Raw genomic sequence first — 21,727 nt, forward strand, 5'->3', positions numbered from 1 at the left:
TATACACGATACTATAATTGTAAATGTTGTAGTGGATTTGCTCTCCAACACACAACCAGTGTGGCTGTACTAGTAACGAATTGGCATCGTCTGTTGGCGTGACAACCCTTACTAATTGGCTGTCGGGTTCACGTGATCTAACTCAAACAAAGCCTTCTTATAAACCTCCTCCTGCATACCAGGCGAGGTAGTCAACATCTCCCTTGTGAGAGAGAGATGCAGACACAACAGGGTCCGGGATCGAACCCCGGACCTCCTTGCGTACCAGGCGAGGTAGTCAACATCTCCCTTGTGAGAGAGAGAGAGATGCAGACACAACAGGGTCCCGGATCGAACCCAGGACCTCCTTGCGTACCAGGCGAGGTAGTCAACATCTCCCTTGTGAGAGAGAGAGATGCAGACACAACAGGGTCCGGGATCGAACCCCGGTACTCCTTGCGTACCAGGCGAGGTAGTCAACATCTCCCTTGTGAGAGAGAGAGATGCAGACACAACAGGGTCCGGGATCGAACCCCGGACCTCCTTGCGTACCAGGCGAGGTAGTCAACATCTCCCTTGTGAGAGAGAGAGATGCAGACACAACAGGGTCCGGGATCGAACCCAGGACCTCCTTGCATACCAGGCGAGGTAGTCAACATCTCCCTTGTGAGAGAGAGAGAGATGCAGACACAACAGGGTCCGGGATCGAACCCAGGACCTCCTTGCGTACCAGGCGAGGTAGTCAACATCTCCCTTGTGAGAGAGAGAGAGATGCAGACACAACAGGGTCCGGGATCGAACCCCGGACCTCCTTGCGTACCAGGCGAGGGAGTCAACATCTCTCGCTAGCCGCTACCAAAACCTGACCGGGTGATGCTCTATGCCCGGCAGGGTCTCACCGTTGACCTGCTGGGCAGACGGCCTCTGCTGATCTGTGGGTTCGGTTTGACCAGCATCTGCTCCGTCCTCATCACAGTGTCCATGCTGCTACAGGTGAGGGGTGTGTGTGTGTGTGTCTGTCTGTCTGTCTGTTGTGTGCGTCTGTTGGTGCCGGACGGCTAAGGTTTGGTGGTGGGCAGTGCCGTCCGGGGAGGGCCAAGTTAGCTTGGCCTTTCCCCCCAAGGTGCTTGTGACCACCACAGTGGCCAGATGGGGGCTCTGGACGGGTGCGAGGTGCTGGTAACTCCTCCACCTTCAACTAATAACCACCAAACCACGATTTAAACATTTAGTTAAGGTTGCGCCGGACGCCCCCGGGGGGACAGGCGTCTATGACGTCTCCTCGCCAAACCCCATCTGGCGGAGCCCGGAGATTGAATCTTTACCCTCGGGGCTCCTCCAGAAACAACGAAAAGCCACTACGGGTGGCCACGTGGAATGTTCGAATGCTTACTGCGGAGGAGAGGCTGCCACTCCTCTGTCGGGAGCTGGACCGGTACCGCCTGGATCTATGCGGCATTCAGGAGGTCCGGCGGACCAACTCTGGCTCCTGCCATCATGAGGGGTGGACACTCCTCTACTCGGGGCAGGAGACTGCAAAAACAACAGGGTGTAGCTCTTGTTCGGAACAAAAGAATGAAGGGGGCGTGGGAGCGTGGTGATGAGGTGTGGGAAGCTGTAAGTCCCAGGCTACTTTGGGCTCGCCTTCCCATCAACCGGAGGCGAGGAATGGTGGTCGTGGTTACTTATGCCCCCACCGAAGATGAACATCCGTGGAGGGATGCAGGCAAAGCCGATGAGTCAGATGCCTTCTATGACCGCCTGTCACAGATGCTGGCTAAAGTGGCCCCTCGGGATAGAGTAATCTTGTAGGGTGACTTCAATGCCCGAATTGGTCATGATGCTGGCACCTGGTCTGGAGTTATTGGAAGGCATGGGCCAGATTAGCTCAATTACAATGGCAAGAGGCTGCTCAATTTTTGTGCAGCCCATGGGCTTGTAATTATCAACACGCTGTTCCGGTATCGGCGCATCCACACAACATCATGGATGCATGCCGGGTTCAAGCAAGAACATCTGCTGGACTACGTAGTGATGGACCAGCGGATGCGAGCCCATGTCCTTGACACCAGGACCTACCGTGGGGCTGATCTCCCCACTGACCATCGACTTGTCATCTGTAAGATGCGCCTGCCATTCTTCCACTACGGTGGTGGGTGTACACCCAGGACCCCATTCAAACCCATAGTGGCATGGTCTCAGCTAGCTGATGAAAGTTGCAATCGAGAATTTAATCATCGCTTGCGGCTGGGGTTGGCATCGTCCCCCACTCCTCCTGATGTCGAGGGTAAATGGGCGAGGTTTAGGACTGTGACTCATGCAGCTGCAATGGCTGCTTTGGGTACACGGTCCAGACCTCCCAAGAGACCCTGGCTGACAGAGGAGGTGTTCAGGATGGTTGAGAAAAGCGACAGGCCCACTGTCATCGGCTACAGAATCCCACGTCAGAGAATAAGGAGGCTTAGCGTAGCCTTTGCTCGGAGGTTCGGATGGGTGGTGGTCGCGGGTTGCTGAGGAGATGGAGTCTGCCTCAGTGGCCCGCGATCACAAATCGCTCTTTAACTCCATAAAAAAAGTTACCTGCAGCGCCACACCTATTACCGACCACCAGGAACAGGTTTGCAGATTTGCTGAGCATATCTGTGAGGTCCTGGGGGAAGGGAAATCCCTCAGCCTGGAAAACATCGTGGGACAAAGTGGGGATGACCCTGCTGAGGCTACGGTGCCTCAAGAATTGGAAGAAGAAGTCACCCCCTGTGAGTGGCTGGCTGAAGTGCCATCTGTTGAGGAAGTACTGAAAATGATCCAGAGTCTGAGACCAGGAAAGGCACCGGGCAGAGATGATCTCCTAAGCGAAATGCTGAGGGAGGGTGGCGTTTGTGCACAGACTGCCCTACATCACATCATAACAGTCTGGACCACTGGATGGGTTCCACAGGGTTGGAAGGATGCCCTGGTGGTCCCCCTCTTTAAGAAGGGGGACCGCACAGACTGTAACAACTACAGGGGCATCTCACTCCTCAGTGTGCCGGGAAAGGTCCTAGCAAGAATTATTCAACATCAGCTTGCCAGGCACGCTGAGGAGAGGCTTGCAGAGCCCCAATGCGGTTTCAGGAAAGGGCAGTCCTGCACAGATGCTATATTTTATGTCCGTCTGCTACAGCAGAGGTGTTGGGAATTTCCACAAGACCTACATCTCTGCTTTATTGACCTGGTCAAGGCCTATGATACCATCAGTAGGCCTGGGCTCTGGGTTGTTCTTCGTGCTTTCGGAGTCCCTGACCCTCTGCTCACGAACATTAAGGACCTTCATGATGGTGAGCGGGCTCGGGTAAAACTACGTGGCCGGGAGTCAGAGCCATTCCCTGTTCACCTTGGGGTGCGACAGGGATGTCCTCTGGCTCCCACATTATTTAACATCTATTTCGTCCATGTCGTTCGTGAAGCCTTCAATAGCTGGACCAGAGGAATTTCCATCTGGTACAGATACAATGGGAGGCTGATCGATGCCCGGGTGCGGTCAAGGGATGGCTCCCTATTGCTCAACTATGTTATGTATGCCAATGATCTGGTAATTTCTGCTCACTCAGAGGAGGAGTTGGAGGCACTGCTGCTGAACCTGGAGCTTGCCACTAAGAGGTGGGGCCTTACCATCAGCCCCACCAAAACTAAGCACCTGCCTGGCTATTTTGTATCATCGGACACTCCACCCCCACAACTCCCAATTGGTGATAGGGCAGTTGTGGAGAGAGTGGAGAGTTTCCCATACCTGGGCAGTGTGATCTTGACCAGCTCCGGTTTGACATCAGAGGTCTCACTCCAAATCAGTCGAGCGGCAATATCTTTTCATCGGTTGCGTAATGCTGTGTGGAAGCTACCTGGTCTGTCGCTCCGCACAAAGCTTCAGGTCTTCTCGGCCACGGTCATTCCCTCCCTTCTCTACACTTGCGAAACGTGGACCCCCCTAATGGAACATCTTCGCCGGTTAGAAACATTTAGGCTGGCCTGCCTACGATCCGTCCTGGGTTAAACCAGGCTGGATTGTGTGAAGAGCACACAAATCCTTGAAAGATCTGGGCAAGGTTCCATCGGTGAGCTCCTCCGGCAGGCAAGGCTGCATTGGCTGGGTCATGTAGCCCGCATGCCCAGCCACTGCATGCCGAAACAGCTTTTGTTTGGCCGGATCGAGGGGGCTTAATGGGCGCGGCATGGGCTAGAGAAGAGATGGAGTGATGTGGTACAGGAGGATGTGGAGCTGAGTGGACTTGCCGATGACTGGTACCATTGGTGTCAAGATCGGTCTCTGTGGAGGAGGCTCGTGAAGGACGCTACTGGGCAGTTGGAGGCAGTCGCCCTCCAACAACAACGGAGGGCGGAGGAGCGATGCTCACAACAACGAGCAGAGCGCCGGGTGGCTAAAGCACAGCAGATTGTCACAGTAGGGGGCACAGGTGGTGCATCAGCCAGTCATCTCAGTCAGTCGACCCGTGGCTCCAGGGTCTGCCCCGTGACCTCCTGCCATCTGGCGTTCGACACTTCACGTGGCCTCAACGTGCACATAGCCTGGCACAAGCGTCGTGGTGACGTCACCGCCACTTAGTGGCAAATGGTGGTTGTTGTTGTTGTGTCTCTGTGTGTGTCTTCGTGACGATTTTCTGAATTGTTCCTGGGCCTCCCCTAAGTTGACTCAGCCTCAAATGAGTACCTGGTGCGGTGTTTAGTAAACATCGCCACTAGAGCACTTGCCCCCACAGCCTGCTAGAGGCTAAACGGGGGAGCTTTGTCTGTGTGTGTAGGTGCTGCTACTCGCTACTAACAGCACTTGCCCTTACAGCCTGCTAGAGGCTACACGGGGGAGCTTTGTCTGTGTGAGTAGGTGCTGCTACTGGCTACTAACAGCACTTGCACCTACAGCCCTGCTAGAGGCTACCCGGGGGATCTTTGTCTGTGTGAGTAGGTGCTGCTACTGGCTACTAACAGCACTTGCACCTACAGCCCTGCTAGAGGCTACCTGGGGTAGCTTTGTCTGTGTGTGGTGTGTGTAGTACATAGACACTGCTGCTGCTACTCGCTACTAACAGCACTTGCCCCTACAGCCCTTCTAGAGGCTACCTGGGGGAGCTTTGTCTGTGTGTGTAGGTGCTGCTACTGGCTACTAACAGCACTTGCCCCTACAGCCCTGCTAGAGGCTACCTGGGGTAGATTTGTCTGTGTGTGGTGTGTGTAGTACATAGACACTGCTGCTGCTACTTGCTACTAACAGCACTTGCCCCTACAGCCCTGCTAGAGGCTACCTGGGGTAGCTTTGTCTGTGTGTGTGGTGTGTGTAGTACATAGACACTGCTGCTGCTACTCGCTACTAACAACACTTGCCCCTACAGCCCTGCTAGAGGCTACCTGGGGGTAGCTTTGTCTGTGTGTGGTGTGTGTAGTACATAGACACTGCTGCTGCTACTCGCTACTAACAGCACTTGCCCCTATAGCCCTGCTAAAGGCTACCTGGGGTAGCTTTGTCTGTGTGTGGTGTGTGTAGTACATAGACACTGCTGCTGCTACTCGCTACTACTCACAGCACTTGCCCCTAGAGCCCTGCTAGAGGCTACCCGAGCCACCTTTGTCTTTTGCAGGTGACTATCACGTGGCTGTCTTACGTCAGCGTGGCCATGTTGTTCGCCTTCATCATCTGCTTCGCTCTGGGACCCGGTGAGTTCCAAGTGCAAAGGTACCCCCAGGTAGCCTCTAGCAGTGCTGCAGGGGCAAGTGCTGTTAGCTTACACGCAGACACAAAGGTACCCCCAGGTAGCCTCTAGCAGTGCTGCAAGGGCAAGTGCTGTTAGCTTACACGCAGACACAAAGGTACCCCCAGGTAGCCTCTAACAGGGCTGTAGGGGCAAGTGCTGTTAGCTTACACGCAGACACAAAGCTCCCCCAGGTAGCCTCTAGCAGGGCTGCAGGGGCAAGTGCTGTTAGCTAGCGAGTAGCAGCAGCAGTGTCTATGTACTACACACACCACACACACAGACAAAGCTACCCCCAGGTAGCCTCTAGCAGGGCTATAGGGGAAAGTGCTGTTAGCTAGCGAGTAGTAGCAGCAGTGTCTATGTACTACACACACCACACACAGACAAAGCTACCCCCAGGTAGCCTCTGGTAGTGCTGCAGGGGCAAGTGCTGTTAGCTTACACGCAGACACAAAGGTAACCCCCCCCCCGCCCCCCAGGTAGCCTCTATGTAGGTCAGTGGGTCTCTGTGCGATGGGTCTATGTGGGTCTCTATGCTAGTTTATGGGTCTCTGCGTCAGTGACCCATAATTCAGGACTTACTCGATGATGGTAGCTACGCAACAAATTAAAAAGAGATCCCACCAACAGCCTCGTTACAACAAATAAAAAAACGAGCAGTATCATCACCGACTCGGCTTCATTAATTGAACGAATCAACAGAACGAATCAACTCTAGATTTGAAGCTTTCGTGACTGCAAGGATCCACACTCTGTGGTTCTATTCGGTAAAGTCACGTAGTAGGTAAAAAATATAAAACAACAAAAAAATCACGACGTTTCGGCCACAACGCGAGCGGCCTTCATCAGGTGAAGGGACCGGGCTGTCTCGAGGACAGCGCTGGGGTGAAACCTTGAAGCTGTGTGCGAGGAAACAAGGTGCCTTGACAAAGGAAAAAGCAACCATTGGAAAGATTTCGATTTAAAGCTTTCGTGACTGCAAGGATTCATCTTCTTTGGTTCTTTCGGTAAAGTCACCACCACGTAGAATGAGAATAAAATAATAAATTGATAAAATAAAATAACGCAATAATATTCTCACGACGTTTCGGCCACAACACAAGCGGCCTTCATCAGGTGAAGGGGACGAGACTGTCTGGAGGACAGCGCTGGAGTGAAAAAGCATGATGAACGGTGTAGCTTAAAGGTCGTGATCTGATGCCGCGACTCTAAGCTTGAAGGTCGCGATCTGAGCGTGGCTTTTTCACTCCAGCGCTGTCCTCCAGACAGTCTCGTCCCCTTCACCTGATGGAAGGCCGCTTGTGTTGTGGCCGAAACGTCGTGAGAATATTATCGTGTTATTTTATTTTATCAACTTATTATTTTATTCTCATTCTACGTGGTGGTGACTTTACCGAAAGAACCAAAGAAAAACCATTGGAAAGATGATCTAAATCGAACCAAACATTAAACTAAATTTTCAACGGCACGGTATATTTTTTCAAGCAGTGGTACCCCGAACTTTCGCAGCTCTTAAAAAGTTCCCCTTTTCACACCATCAATAGGTAAACTCCCCCTCCTCCCCCCCTCGCCAAACCGGCATCGTCACCCGCACGTACACCACCTACTACACCGTTCATCATGCTAAGTCGGCCAATCGAATGCTAATAATTTTTTAATGCTAATTCCTTTGTCAAGGCGCCTTGTTTCCTCGCGCAGAGTTTAAAGGTCCGCGGCCTGAGCGTGGCTGTGTTTCACTCCAGCGCTGTCCTCCAGACAGCCCGGTCCCTTCACCTGATGAAGGCCGCTTGTGTTGTGGCCGAAACGTCGTGATTTTTCGTTGTTTTTTTTTACTCACCTACTACGTGACTTTACCGAATAGAACCAAAGAACGCGAACTGCGTGTTTTCCTTAAAGCCTTCTGCCGCTTGAGCCGGTCCAGATTATGTGGCTTACCAAAACTCCACAGAGACGGAGGTATATCCACCATCGGGCTCACAGCCCCCGCGATCATTGTTACGTTGCGATGATGGCTTTATTTTGTTTGGTGATGTCGAAAACGTTTCTGTTTGGTTTGGACACGTTTTGTTTTGTTTGTAGTACGGAGTTAGGCTGACGGCCTTGATCTAGGCTTTCTCGTGGTTGTTTCAGACGGCACACATTAATTGTTCGTCTCCCCCCTCCCTCTTTTCCGAACATGGATGATGGGCCCGTCCGTCTAAACAAACTGCCAAATCGCTGTCCGTGGTGCTAACGTTTAAAAATAAATAAATAGATAAATACAAACCGCCACTTCTTTCGAATTGCTTTTTGCCGTTGGTGTTCACACCTGATGATGGCTGTTTGTGTTGCAGTCGTAAACGTCGTGAGAATTTTATTATTTTATAATTTTTATTATTTTATTGTTTCCTTTCTACGTGGTGATTTTCACACCTGATGATGATTGCTGCTGCTCGTGTTTCAGTTGAAACGTCGTGAGAATTTTATTGTTTTATAATTTTTATTATTTTATTGTTTCCCTTCTACGTGGTGGTTTTCACACCTGATGATGATTGCTGCTTTGTGTTTCAGTCGTAAACGTCGTGAGAATTGTATTATTTTATAATTTTTATTATTTTATTGTTTCCCTTCTACGTGGTGGTTTTCACACCTGATGATGACTGTTTGTGTTTCAGTTGTAAACGTCGTGAGAATTTTAATGTTTTATATTTTTTATTATTTTAATGTTTCCCTTCAACGTGTTGTTGTTGTTTGATACGTAGATTTTCGCGACCAACATTATTCATAACAAAGGTGTTTTGGGTTAGATCGCGTTATGTATAAATGTGTCGTGACCCTCCACCACCCGACACGGCCAATCAAACTGCGAATGTTGTGGATTCGCTCTTCAACAACACCACCGGTGTTGGGCTAAAGTAGTGGAACTAATTCGTTCTTTTTGTCAACGTGACGCTTTGCTTTTTGCCGATTTGGCCCGTGCCGGGTGGTGGAGGGTTAACGACACATTTATAAATAACGTGATCTCACCCAAAAAAAAACACCTTTATCATGACTAATGAATTGGACATGTTTGTATTGTTGTAGTACGGAGTTAGACTGTTGGCCTTAATCTAAGTTGTCTTGTGGTTGTGGTTGTTGTTGTTTGACTTACATCCCACTGGGGTTTTTTTGCACACAGCGGTGGTGGTGGTGGTGGTGTACGTAGGCTGCTTTTTTTCAGGAATATTTTTTGCTGGTTTTTATTTTTTTTCCCCCCCCCATGGATTTTCTGTTTTGCACAGTCAACGCGTAGTCACTTTAAGGTGTTTTTCCTGTTCGTGTTTTTGTGTTTTGTTGTGGTTGTACCCGATTCGAGAGCCGAATGGCTCACAGGGCTACACCAAAACTAAATTAACTGAAACTGAAAACTACAAAACTAGCCCATATCTGTCTGAGACCTTACAGCCATTCACGCCTTGATTTGTGTCCTCTTATTCCTGGTTCTTTCGGTAAAGTCACCACCACGTAGATAGGGAAACAATCAAATAATAGGAAATATAAAACAATAAAATTATTGTAAAACAATAAAATTATTATTCTTGGTTCTCTCGGTAAAGTCACCACCACGTAGATAGGAAAACAATAAAATAATAAGAAATATAAAACAATACAATTATTGTAAAACAATAAAATTATTATTCTTGGTTCTCTCGGTAAAGTCAACACCACGTAGATAGGGAAACAATAAAATATTAAAAATATAAAACAATACAATTATTGTAAAACAATACAATTATTATTCTTGGTTCTTTCGGTAAAGTCACGTAGAAGGGAAACAATAAAATAATAAAAATATAAAACAATAAAATTCTCACGACGTTTCGACCGCAACACAAAGCAGCAATCATCATCAGGTGTGAAAACCACCACGTAGGAGGGAAACAATGAAATAATTAAAATATAAAACAATAAAATTCTCACGACGTTTCGACTCCAACACAAAGCAGCAATCATCATCAGGTGTGAAAATCACCACGTAGAAGGGAAACAATAAAATAATAAAAATATAAAACAATAAAATTCTCACGACGTTTCGACTCCAACACCAAGAAGCAATCATCATCGTCAGGTGAGAATTGTATTGTTTTGTATTTTTATTATTTTTATCGTTTCCCTATCTACGTGGTGGTGACTTTACCGAAAGAACCAACAATATGAATCCCTGCGGTCACGAAAGCTTTAAATCAAAAATTGTGTTTGCTTGTTATGCGAGATCTATGGGTCTCTGTGCGAGTCTGTGGGTCTCTGTGTGAGTCTATGGGTCTCTGTGCGAGTTCTGTGGGTCTCTGTGTGAGTTATATGGGTCTCTGTGTGAGTTCTATGGGTCTCTGTGTGAGTTCTATGGGTCTCTGTGCGAGTTCTATGGGTCTCTGTGTGAGTTCTATGGGTCTCTGTGCGAGTTCTATGGGTCTCTGTGCGAGTTCTATGGGTCTCTGTGCGAGTTCTTTGTGTCTCTGTGTGAGTTCTATGGGTCTCTGTGTGAGTTATATGGGTCTATGTGTGAGTTCTATGGGTCTCTGTGTGAGTTCTATGGGTCTCTGTGTGAGTTCTATGGGTCTCTGTGAGTTCTATGGGTCTCTGTGTGAGTTATTTGTGTCTCTGTGTGAGTTCTATGGGTCTCTGTGTGAGTTCTATGGGTCTCTGTGTGAGTTCTATGGGTCTCTGTGTGTGTAAGTTCTATGGATCTCTGTGTGAGTTATATGGGTCTCTGTGTGGGTTCTATGGGTCTCTGTGTGAGTTCTTTGTGTCTCTGTGTGAGTTCTATGGGTCTCTGTGTGTGAGTTCTATGGGTCTCTGTGCGAGTTCTATGGGTCTCTGTGTGAGTTCTATGGGTCTCTGTGTGAGTTCTTTGTGTCTCTGTGTGAGTTCTATGGGTCTCTGTGCGAGTTCTATGGGTCTCTGTGAGTTCTATGGGTCTCTGTGCGAGTTCTATGGGTCTCTGTGTGAGTTCTATGGGTCTCTGTGTGAGTTCAATGGGTCTCTGTGCGAGGTCTATGGGTCTCTGTGCGAGTTCTATGGGTCTCTGTGTGAGTTCTATGGGTCTCTGTGTGAGTTCTATGGGTCTCTGTGTGAGTTCTATGGGTCTCTGTGTGTGTGAGTTCTATGAGTCTCTGTGTGAGTTCTATGGGTCTCTGTGTGAGTTCTATGGGTCTCTGTGTGAGTTCTATGGGTCTCTGTGTGAGTTCTATGGGTCTCTGTGTGAGTTCTATGGGTCTCTGTGCGAGTTCTATGGGTCTCTGTGTGAGTTCTATGGGTCTCTGTAAGTTCTTCGGGTCTCTGTGTGAGTTCTATGGGTCTCTGTGTGAGTTCTATGGGTCTCTGTGTGAGTTATATGGGTCTCTGTGTGAGTTCTATGGGTCTCTGTGCGAGTTCTATGGGTCTCTGTGTGAGTTCTATGGGTCTCTGTGTGTGTTCTATGGGTCTCTGTGTGAGTTCTATGGGTCTCTGTGCGAGTTCTATGGGTCTCTGTGTGAGTTCTATGGGTCTCTGTGCGAGTTCTATGGGTCTCTGTGTGAGTTCTATGGGTCTTTGTGCGAGTTCTATGGGTCTCTGTTTGAGTTCTATGGGTCTCTGTGTGAGTTCTATGGGTCTCTGTGTGAGTTCTATGGGTCTCTGTGTGAGTTCTTTGTGTCTCTGTGTGAGTTCTATGGGTCTCTGTGTGAGTTCTATGGGTCTCTGTGTGAGTTCTATGGGTCTCTGTTTGAGTTCTATGGGTCTCTGTGTGAGTTCTATGGGTCTTTGTGCGAGTTCTATGGGTCTCTGTGCGAGTTCTATGGGTCTCTGTGTGAGTTCTATAGGTCTCTGTGTGTGTTCTATGGGTCTCTGTGTGAGTTCTATGGGTCTCTGGCTGAGTTCTATGGGTCTCTGTGTGAGTTCTATGGGTCTCTGTGTGAGTTCTATGCGTCTCTGTGCGAGTTCTATGGGTCTCTGTGTGTGTGAGTTATATGGTCTCTTTGCGAGTTCTATGGGTCTCTGTGCGAGTTCTATGGGTCTCTATACGAGTTCTACGGGTCTCTGTGTGAGTTCTATGGGTCTCTGTGTGAGTTCTATGGGTCTCTGTCTGAGTTCTACGGGTCTCTGTGAGTTCTACGGGTCTCTGTGTGAGTTCTATGGGTCTCTGTGTGAGTTCTATGGGTCTCTGTGTGAGTTCTATGAGTCTCTGTGTGGGTTCTATGGGTCTCCGTGTGAGTTCTATGGGTCTCTGTGCGAGTTCTATGGGTCTCTGTGTGAGTTCTATGGGTCTCTGTGTGAGTTCTATGGGTCTCTGTGCGAGTGCTATGGGTCTACGTGTGAGTTATATGGGTCTTTGTGAGTTCTATGGGTCTCTGTGTGAGTTCTATGGGTGTCTGTGTGAGTTCTATGGGTCTCTGTGTGAGTTCTATGGGTCTCTGTGTGAGTTCTATGGGTCTCTGTGTGAGTTCTATGGGTCTCTGTTTGAGTTCTATGGGTCTCTGTGTGAGTTCTATGGGTCTCTGTGTGAGTTCTATGGGTCTCTGTGCGAGTTCTATGGGTCTCTGTGTGAGTTCGATGGGTCTCTGTGTGAGTTCTATGGGTCTCTGTGTGAGTTCTATGGGTCTCTGTGCGAGTTTTATGGGTCTCTGTTTGAGTTCTTTGTGTCTCTGTGTGAGTTCTATGGGTCTCTGTGCGAGTTCTATGGGTCTCTGTGTGAGTTCTATGGGTCTCTGTGTGAGTTCTATGGGTCTCTGTGTGAGTTCTATGGGTCTCCGTGTGAGTTCTATGGGTCTCCGTGTGAGTTCTATGGGTCTCTGTGTGAGTTCTGTGTGTCTCTGTGCGGGTTCTATGGGTCTGTGTGAGTTCTATGGGTCTCTGTGTGAGTTCTATGGGTCTTTGTGCGAGTTCTATGGGTCTCTGTGCGAGTTCTATGGGTCTCTGTGCGAGTTCTATGGGTCTCTGTGCGAGTTCTATGGGTCTCTGTGCGAGTTCTATGGGTCTCTGTGTGAGTTCTATGGGTCTCTGTGCGAGGTCTATGGGTCTCTGTGTGAGTTCTACGGGTCTCTGTGTGAGTTCTATGGGTCTCTGTGCGAGTTCTATGGTTCTCTGTGTGAGTTCTATGGGTCTCTGTGTGAGTTCTATGGGTCTCTGTGTGAGTTCTATGGGTCTCTGTGCGAGTTCTATGGGTCTCTGTGCGAGTTCTATTGATCTCTGTGTGAGTTCTATGGGTCTCTGTGCGAGTTCTATGGGTCTCTGTGTGAGCTCTATGGGTGTCTGTGTGAGTCTATGCGTCTGTGTGAGTTCTATGGGTCTCTGTGTGAGTTCTATGGGTCTCTGTGTGAGTTCTATGGGTGTCTGTGTGAGTTCTATGGGTCTCTGTGTGAGTTCTATGGGTCTCTGTGAGTTCTATGGGTCTCTGTGTGTGTGAGTTCTATGGGTCTCTGTGTGTGTGAGTTCTATGGGTCTCTGTGCGAGTTCTATGGGTCTCTGTGTGAGTTCTATGGGTCTCTGTGTGTATTATATGGGTCTCTGTGTGTGTGAGTTCCATGGGTCTCTGTGCGAGTTCTATGGGTCTCTGTGCGAGTTCTATGGGTCTCTGTGTGAGTTCTATGGGTCTTTGTTTGTGTGAGTTATATGGGTCTCTTTGCGAGTTCTATGGGTCTCTGTGCGAGTTCTATGGGTCTCTATACGAGTTCTACGGGTCTCTGTGTGAGTTCTATGGGTCTCTGTGTGAGTTATATGGGTCTCTGTCTGAGTTCTACGGGTCTCTGTGAGTTCTACGGGTCTCTGTGTGAGTTCTATGGGTCTCTGTGTGAGTTCTATGGGTCTCTGTGTGAGTTCTATGGGTCTCTGTGTGAGTTCTATGGGTCTCTGTGTGAGTTCTATGGGTCTCTGTGTGAGTTCTATGGGTCTCTGTGTGGGTTCTATGGGTCTCTGTGTGAGTTCTATGGGTCTCTGTGCGAGTTCTATGGGTCTCTGTGTGAGTTCTATGGGTCTCTGTGTGAGTTCTATGGGTCTCTGTGTGAGTTTTTTGTGTCTCTGTGTGAGTTCTATGGGTCTCTGTGTGAGTTCTATGGGTCTCTGTGCGAGTTCTATGGGTCTCTGTGTGAGTTATATGGGTCTCTGTGTGAGTTCTATGGGTCTCTGTGTGAGTTCTATGGGTCTCTGTGTGTGTTCTATGGGTCTCTGTGTGAGTTCTATGGATCTTTGTGTGAGTTTTACGGGTCTCTGTGTGAGTTCTACGGGTCTCTGTGTGAGTTCTATGGGTCTCTGTGTGAGTTCTATGGGTCTCTGTGTATGTGAGTTCTATGGGTCTCTGGGTGAGTTCTATGGGTCTCTGTGTATGTGAGTTCTATGGGTCTCTTTGTGAGTTATATGGGTCTCTGTGTCAGTTCTATGGGTCTCTGTGTGAGTTCTATGTGTCTCTGTGTGAGTTCTATGGGTCTCTGTACAAGTTCTATGGGTCTCTGTGTGTGTTCTATGGGTCTCTGTGTGAGTTCTATGGGTCTCTGTGTGAGTTATATGGGTCTCTGTGTGAGTTCTATGGGTCTCTGTGTGAGTTCTATGGGTCTCTGTGCGAGTTCTATGGGTCTCTGTGCGAGTTCTATGGGTCTCTGTGTGAGTTCTATGGGTCTCTGTGTGTGTGAGTTCTATGGGTCTCTGTGTGTGAGTTCTATGGGTCTCTGTGTGAGTTCTATGGGTCTCTGTGTGAGTTCTATGGGTCTCTGTGCGAGTTCTATGGGTCTCTGTACGAGTTCTATGGGTCTCTGTGTGAGTTCTATGGGTCTCTGTGAGTTCTATGGGTCTCTGTGTGAGTTCTATGGGTCTCTGTGTGCGAGCTCTATGGGTCTCTGTGCGAGTTCTATGGGTCTCTGTGTGAGTTCTATGGGTCTCCGTGTGAGTTCTATGGGTCTCTGTGTGAGTTATATGGGTCTCTGTGCGAGTTCTATGGGTCTCTGTGCGAGTTCTATGGGTCTCTGTGCGAGTTCTATGGGTCTCCGTGTGAGTTCTATGGGTCTCTGTGTGAGTTATATGGGTATCTGTGCGAGTTCTATGGGTCTCTGTGTGAGTTCTATGGGTCTCTGTGTGAGTTCTTTGTGTCTCTGTGCGAGTTCTATGGGTCTCTGTGAGTTCTATGGGTCTCTGTGCGAGTTCTATGGGTCTCTGTGAGTTCTATGGGTCTCTGTGTGAGTTCTGTGTCTCTGTGTGAGTTCTATGGGTCTCTGTTTGAGTTCTATGGGTCTCTGTGTGAGTTCTATGGGTCTCTGTGTGAGTTCTATGGGTCTCTGTGTGAGTTCTATGGGTCTCTGTGTGAGTTCTATCGGTCTCTGTGTGAGTTCTATGGGTCTCTGTGTGAGTTCTATGGGTCTCTGTGTGAGTTCTATGGGTCTCTGTGCGAGTTCTATGGGTCTCTGTGCGAGTTCTATGGGTCTCTGTGAGTTCTATGGGTCTTTATGTGAGTTCTTTGTGTCTCTGTGCGAGTTCTATGGGTCTCTGTGTGAGTTATTTGTGTCTCTGTGCGAGTTCTATGGGTCTCTGTGTGAGTTCTATGGGTCTCTGTGTGAGTTCTATGGGTCTCTGCGAGTTCTATGGGTCTCTGTGTGAGTTCTATGGGTCTCTGTGTGAGTTCTATGGGTTTCTGTGAGTTCTATGGGTCTCTGTGTGAGTTCAATGGGTCTCTGTGTGAGTTCTATGGGTCTCTGTGTGAGTTCTATGGGTCTCTGTGTGAGTTCTATGGGTCTCTGTGCGAGTTCTATGGGTCTCTGTGTGAGTTCTATGGGTCTCTGTGAGTTCTATGGGTCTCTGTGTGAGTTCTTTGTGTCTCTGTGTGAGTTCTATGGGTCTCTGTGTGAGTTCTTTGTGTCTCTGTGTGAGTTCTATGGGTCTCTGTGTGAGTTCTTTGTGTCTCTGTGCGAGTTCTATGGGTCTCTGTGCGAGTTCTATGGGTCTCTGTGTGTGTGAGTTCTATGGGTCTCTGTGTGTGTGAGTTCTATGGGTCTCTGTGTGAGTTCTATGGGTCTCTGTGTGAGTTCTATGGGTCTCTGTGTGAGTTCTTTGTGTCTCTGTGTGAGTTCTATGGGTCTCTGTGTGAGTTCTATGGGTCTCTGTGTGAGTTCTATGGGTCTCTGTGCGTGAGTCGTGGGCATAACTTCGGGGAGATGTCTTCTAGAGGACGCGCGTTTATATACAATCAACACAAATAGTAGCTTTTATTTCCTTAGCTCTTTCGGTAAAGTCACGTTGAAGGGAAACAATAAAATAATAAAATACATATAAAACAATAAAAATTCTCACGACGTTTCGACCATAACACAAACGGTCGTCATCAGGTGTGTCGGTTTGCATTAATTTATTTATTTTTTAAACGGATCATTTATTTATTTTAAAAAACCGTCAGCGCCACGCGCAGCGATTTGGCAGTTTGTTTAGAAGGACGAGTCCATCTATGTTCTGAAAAGAGAAGGGGGGAGACGAAAATTTAATGTACGCTGTCTGAAAGCCACCGTAAGCGTGAACAATCAATTAAGGCCTGAAATGGTTTATCATGCAAACCGACACACCTGATGACGACCGTTTGTGTTATGTTCGAAACGTCGTAAGAATTTTTATTGTTTTATATATATTTATTATTTTATTGTTTCCCTTCAACGTGACTTTACCGAAAGAGCTAAGAATATGAATTACTGCAGTCACGAAAGCTTTAAGTCAAAATTTAGTAGCTTTTATCGTTTTATATATTTTTTTATTTTATTGTTTTCCTTCTGCGTGACTTTACCGAAAGCACCAAGTGTACTTTATTTACTTTATACTTTTTATTTATTTTTGGTGTAGCCCTGTGAGCCATTCGGCTCTCGAATCGGGTACAATCACAACAAACACACAAAAAAAAACACGAGCAGGAAAAACATCTTAAAGTGACTACGCGTTGACTGTGCAAAACAGAAAATCCATGGGGGGGGGGGGGGGGGAAATAAAAACCAGCAAAAATATTCCTGAAAAAAAGCAGCCTACGTACACCACCACCACCACCGCTGTGTGCAAAAAACCCCAGTGGGATGTAAGTCAAACAACAACAACAACCACAAGACAACTTAGATTAAGGCCAACAGTCTAACTCCGTACTACAACAATACAAACATGTCCAATTCATTAGTCATGATAAAGGTGTTTTTTTTTGGGTGAGATCACGTTATTTATAAATGTGTCGTTAACCCTCCACCACCCGGCACGGGCCAAATCGGCAAAAAGCAAAGCGTCACGTTGACAAAAAGAACGAATTAGTTCCACTACTTTAGCCCCACAACGGTGGTGTTGTTGAAGAGCGAATCCACAACATTCGCAGTTTGATTGGCCGTGTCGGGTGGTGGAGGGTTACGACACATTTATACATAACGCGATCTAACCCAAAACACCTTTGTTATGAATAATGTTGGTCGCGAAAGCCTACTACGTGTCAAACAACAACAACAACATATTATTATTCTTGGTTCTTTCGGTAAAGTCACGTTGAAGGGAAACAATAAAATAATAAAAAAATATACAAAACAATAAAATTCTCACGACGTTTCGACTGCAACACAAAGCAGCAATCATCATCAGGTGTGAAAAACCACCACGTAGAAGGGAAACAATAAAATAATAAAAATATAAAACAATACAATTCTCACGACGTTTACAACTGAAACACAAACAGTCATCATCAGGTGTGAAAACCACCACGTAGAAGGGAAACAATAAAATAATAAAAATATAAAACGTTTAAATTCTCACGACGTTTATGACTGAAACACAAACAGTCATCATCAGGTGTGAAAACCACCACGTAGATAGGGAAACAATAAAATAATAAAAATATAAAACATTAAAATTCTCACGACGTTTACAACTGAAACACAAACAGTCATCATCAGGTGTGAAAACCACCACGTTAGAAGGGAAACAACAAAATAATAAAAAAATATTAAAAACATTCACAGTTTGAGTTGATAGTACGACGCTCCGCTGGTAACTACACCCCCAGCATCATCGGGCAATCCCCCAAACATGCCCAAACCACCACCACCACAACCACCAACAACAACAACAAAAACCGCTTTCGAAACCGCCACAAAACCAAAGCCGGAATTACAACGTAACAGTGATCGCAGGAACCACGACCGATTTTTTTATTTTATTTTTTATTTGTTTGTTAGTTTGTTCACAATAAACCACGTGATGCAACGGGTGACCCCAAACACCCCCCCCCCCCCCCCCGTAGCCAACAGCTCGCCTGCCTGAGTCCCAAACCACAAAACAACGGCGGCATCGGCCCCGGGAGCTTCGACGGCCTTCCAAAAGCCTTTCAAGATCGCCGCGATAAAATAAAAAACGCGGATAGGCGCCGTCCGGAGCGGAAGCCATTTTATTTTGTTAATGCGATAGTAGCTGTCGTTCTGAAGGGTGGGGGGCCCTTGGGCGGCTCGTCCCAGCGGGGGGCCCTTGGGCGGGTAGCGGGGGGCCCTTGGGCAGCTCCTCCCAGCGGGGGGGGCCCTTGGGCGGCTCGTCCCAGCGGGGGGCCCTTGGGCGGCTCCTCACAGCGGGGGGCCCTTGGGCGGCTCCTCCCAGCGGGGGGGGCCCTTGGGCGGCTCGTCCCAGCTGGGGGGGCCCTTGGGCGTCTCCTCCCAGCGGGGGGGCCCTTGGCGCGTCTCCTCCGCTTGACGTCCACCCGGTGGATGGCCGCCGCGCTGACCCGACCCATCCCAGGGCGAGTTGTGGGTCTCCTCCGCCGGTGTCCGCTACTTACCCGGCCCTTGCGAGGGCCTCGGTTGACATGGGGGGCTCCCCCTCCCCCCCCCCCCCCCCCCCGCCGTGGGGTTTCGTATCTCCGTGGTCCTTGCGGGAAGCTGTGAAACGGGGCGAAGTGTTCTTGGCTGAGGCTTTTCCTCGCGCGCCTGATGGCGATTGCTTGTGTCGGCAGTCGAGAACCTCCTACAGCGCCCACTGTCTCCCTCCTCTCTTGCCCCGTGTCCGTGCGTGTGCGTGCCCGTGCGTGTCCGTGCGCGGGTTTCACCCTTAGCCGGGATCATCGGCATCCTCCCGGCCGAGCTGTTCATGCAGAGCGAGCGACCGGGGGCATTCGTGATCGCCGGGACGGTGAACTGGGGCAGCTTCATCATCATCAGCGTCGTCTTCCCCTTCCTCATGGTCAGCCGGCAGCAGCAGCAGCAGCAGCATTATCATCAGCAGCAGCATCATTATCAGCATCATCATTAGCATCATTAGCAGCATCATCACTAGATACCGACAGACTCACATCAGACACCCCACACAGACTCACACAGAGACCCACAGACTCGCACAGAGACCCACAGAGACCCCACAGACTCAAACAGAGACCCCACAGACTCGCACAGAGACCCCACAGAGACCCCACAGACTCACACAAAGACCCACAGACTCACACACAGAGACCCCACAGACTCACACAGAGACCCACAGACTCACACACAGAGACCCACAGACCCACACAGAGACCCCACAGACTCACACAGAGACCCACACAGACTCACACACAGAGACCCCACAGACTCACACAGAGACCCCACAGACTCACACAGAGACCCACAGACTCACACAGAGACCCACAGGCTCAAACAGAGACCCACAGACTCACACAGAGACCCACAGACTCACACACAGAGACCTCACAGACTCACACAGAGACCCCACAGACTCACACAGAGACCCCACAGACTCACACAGAGACCCACAGACTCACACAGAGACCCACAGACTCACACACAGAGACCCACAGACCCACACAGAGACCCCACAGACTCACACAGAGACCCACACAGACTCACACACAGAGACCCCACAGACTTACACAGAGACCCCACAGACTCACACAGAGACCCACAGACTCACACAGAGACCCACAGACTCACACAGAGACCCCACAGACTCACACAGAGACCCACAGACTCACACAGAGACCCCACAGACTCACACAGACACCCCACAGACTCACACAGAGACCCCACAGAGACCCACAGACTCACACAGAGACCAACAGAGACCCCACAGACTCACACAGAGACCCACACAGACTCACACAGACTCACACAGAGACCCACACAGACTCACACAGAGACTCACACAGAGACCCACACAGACCCACACAGACACCCCACAGACTCACACAGAGACCCCACAGACTCACACAGAGGCCCACAGACTCACACAGATACTCAGAGACCCACATACTCACACAGAGACCCACAGACTCACACAGAGACCCCACAGACTCACACAGAGACCCACAGACTCACACAGATACTCAGAGACTCACATACTCACAGAGAGACCCACAGACTCACACAGAGACCCCACAGACTCACACAGAGACCCCACAGACTCACACAGAGACCCACAGACTCACACAGAGACCCCACAGACTCATACAGAGACCCACAGACTCACACAGAGACCCACAGACTCACACAGAGACCCCACAGACTCACACAGAGACCCACAGACTCACACAGAGACCCCACAGACTCACACACAGAGACCCCACAGACTCACACAGAGACCCCAAAGACTCACACAGAGACCCACAGGCTCACACAGAGACCCCACAGACTCACACAGAGACCCACAGACTCACACAGAGACCCCACAGACTCACACAGAGACCCCACAGACTCACACAGAGACCCACACAGACTCACACAGACTCACACAGAGACCCCCACACAGACTCACACAGAGACTCACACAGAAACCCATACAGACCCACACAGACACCCCACAGACTCACACAGAGACCCCACAGACTCACACAGAGACCCACAGACTCACACAGATACTCAGAGACCCACATACTCACACAGAGACCCACAGACTCACACAGAGACCCACAGACTCACACAGAGACCCACACAGACTCACAAAAAGACTCACACAGAGACCCACACAGGCTCACACAGAGACTCACACAGAGACCCACACAGACCCACACAGACACCCCACAGATTCACACAGAGACCCCACAGACTCACACAGAGACCCACAGACTCACACAGAGACCCACAGACTCACACAGATACTCAGAGACCCACATACTCACACAGAGACCCACAGACTCACACAGAGACCCCACAGACTCACACAGAGACCCACAGACTCACACAGAGACCCAACAGACTCACACAGAGACCCCACAGAGACCCACAGACTCACACAGAGACCCACAGACTCACACAAAGACCCCACAAACTCACATAGAGACCCACAGAGACCCCACAGACTCACACAGAGACCCCATAGACTCACACAGAGACCCACAGACTCACACAGAGACCCACACAGACTCAAACAGAGACCCAAAGACTCACACAGAGACACACAGACTCACACAGAGACCCTACAGACTCAGAGACCCACACAGACTCACACAGATATCCAAAGACTCACACATATACCCACAGAATCAAACAGAGATGTACAGACTCACACAGAGACCCACAGACTCACAGGCCCCACAGACTCACACAGAGACCCACACAGACTCACAGAGACACACAGACTCACACAGAGACACACACACTCTCACACAGAGACCCATACAGACTCACACAGAGACCCTACAGAGACCCGTAGACTCACACAGAGACCCCACAGACTCACACAGAGACCCCACAGAGACCCACAGACTCACACAGAGACCAACAGAGACCCACAGACTAACACAGAGACCCACACAGACTCACACAGAGACTCACACGGAGACCCACACAGGCTCACACAGAGACTCACACAGAGACCCACACTGATCCACACAGACACCCCACAGACTCACACAGAGACCCCACAGACTCACACAGAGACCCACAGACTCACACAGATACTCAGAGACCCACATACTCACACAGAGACCCACAGACTCACACAGAGACCCCACAGACTCACACAGAGACCCCACAGACTCACACAGAGACCCCACAGAGACACACAGACTCACACAGAGACCCACAGACTCACACAGAGACCCC

The 21,727-nt window shown here is 49.4% G+C and overlaps 1 protein-coding gene across 11 annotated transcripts in view; it reads left to right on the forward strand.

Annotated features, from left to right (window-relative positions):
- LOC116938358 (solute carrier family 2, facilitated glucose transporter member 9-like) overlaps nucleotides 1-21,727 on the forward strand; it is a 47,945-nt gene that overhangs the window by 7,881 nt on the left and 18,337 nt on the right. For 7 of the 11 annotated variants that reach the window (XR_012930571.1, XR_012930573.1, XR_012930575.1 and 4 more), the window contains exons 3-5: nucleotides 871-972; nucleotides 5,607-5,682; nucleotides 18,748-18,875. Coding sequence is in view for 6 of the 11 variants with exons in the window: in XM_076055718.1 (XP_075911833.1) it covers nucleotides 871-972; nucleotides 5,607-5,682; nucleotides 18,748-18,875 (306 nt within the window). In the remaining 5 variants the exon portion in view is untranslated. The other 4 variants (XM_076055713.1, XM_076055714.1, XM_076055715.1 and 1 more) reach the window with 2 other exon arrangements.

This window comes from Petromyzon marinus, chromosome 72 (genome assembly GCF_048934315.1).
Source record: "Petromyzon marinus isolate PM22_M1 ecotype Great Lakes invasive population chromosome 72, UKy_Petmar_22M1.pri1.0, whole genome shotgun sequence".
Classification (NCBI taxonomy): domain Eukaryota; kingdom Metazoa; phylum Chordata; class Hyperoartia; order Petromyzontiformes; family Petromyzontidae; genus Petromyzon; species Petromyzon marinus.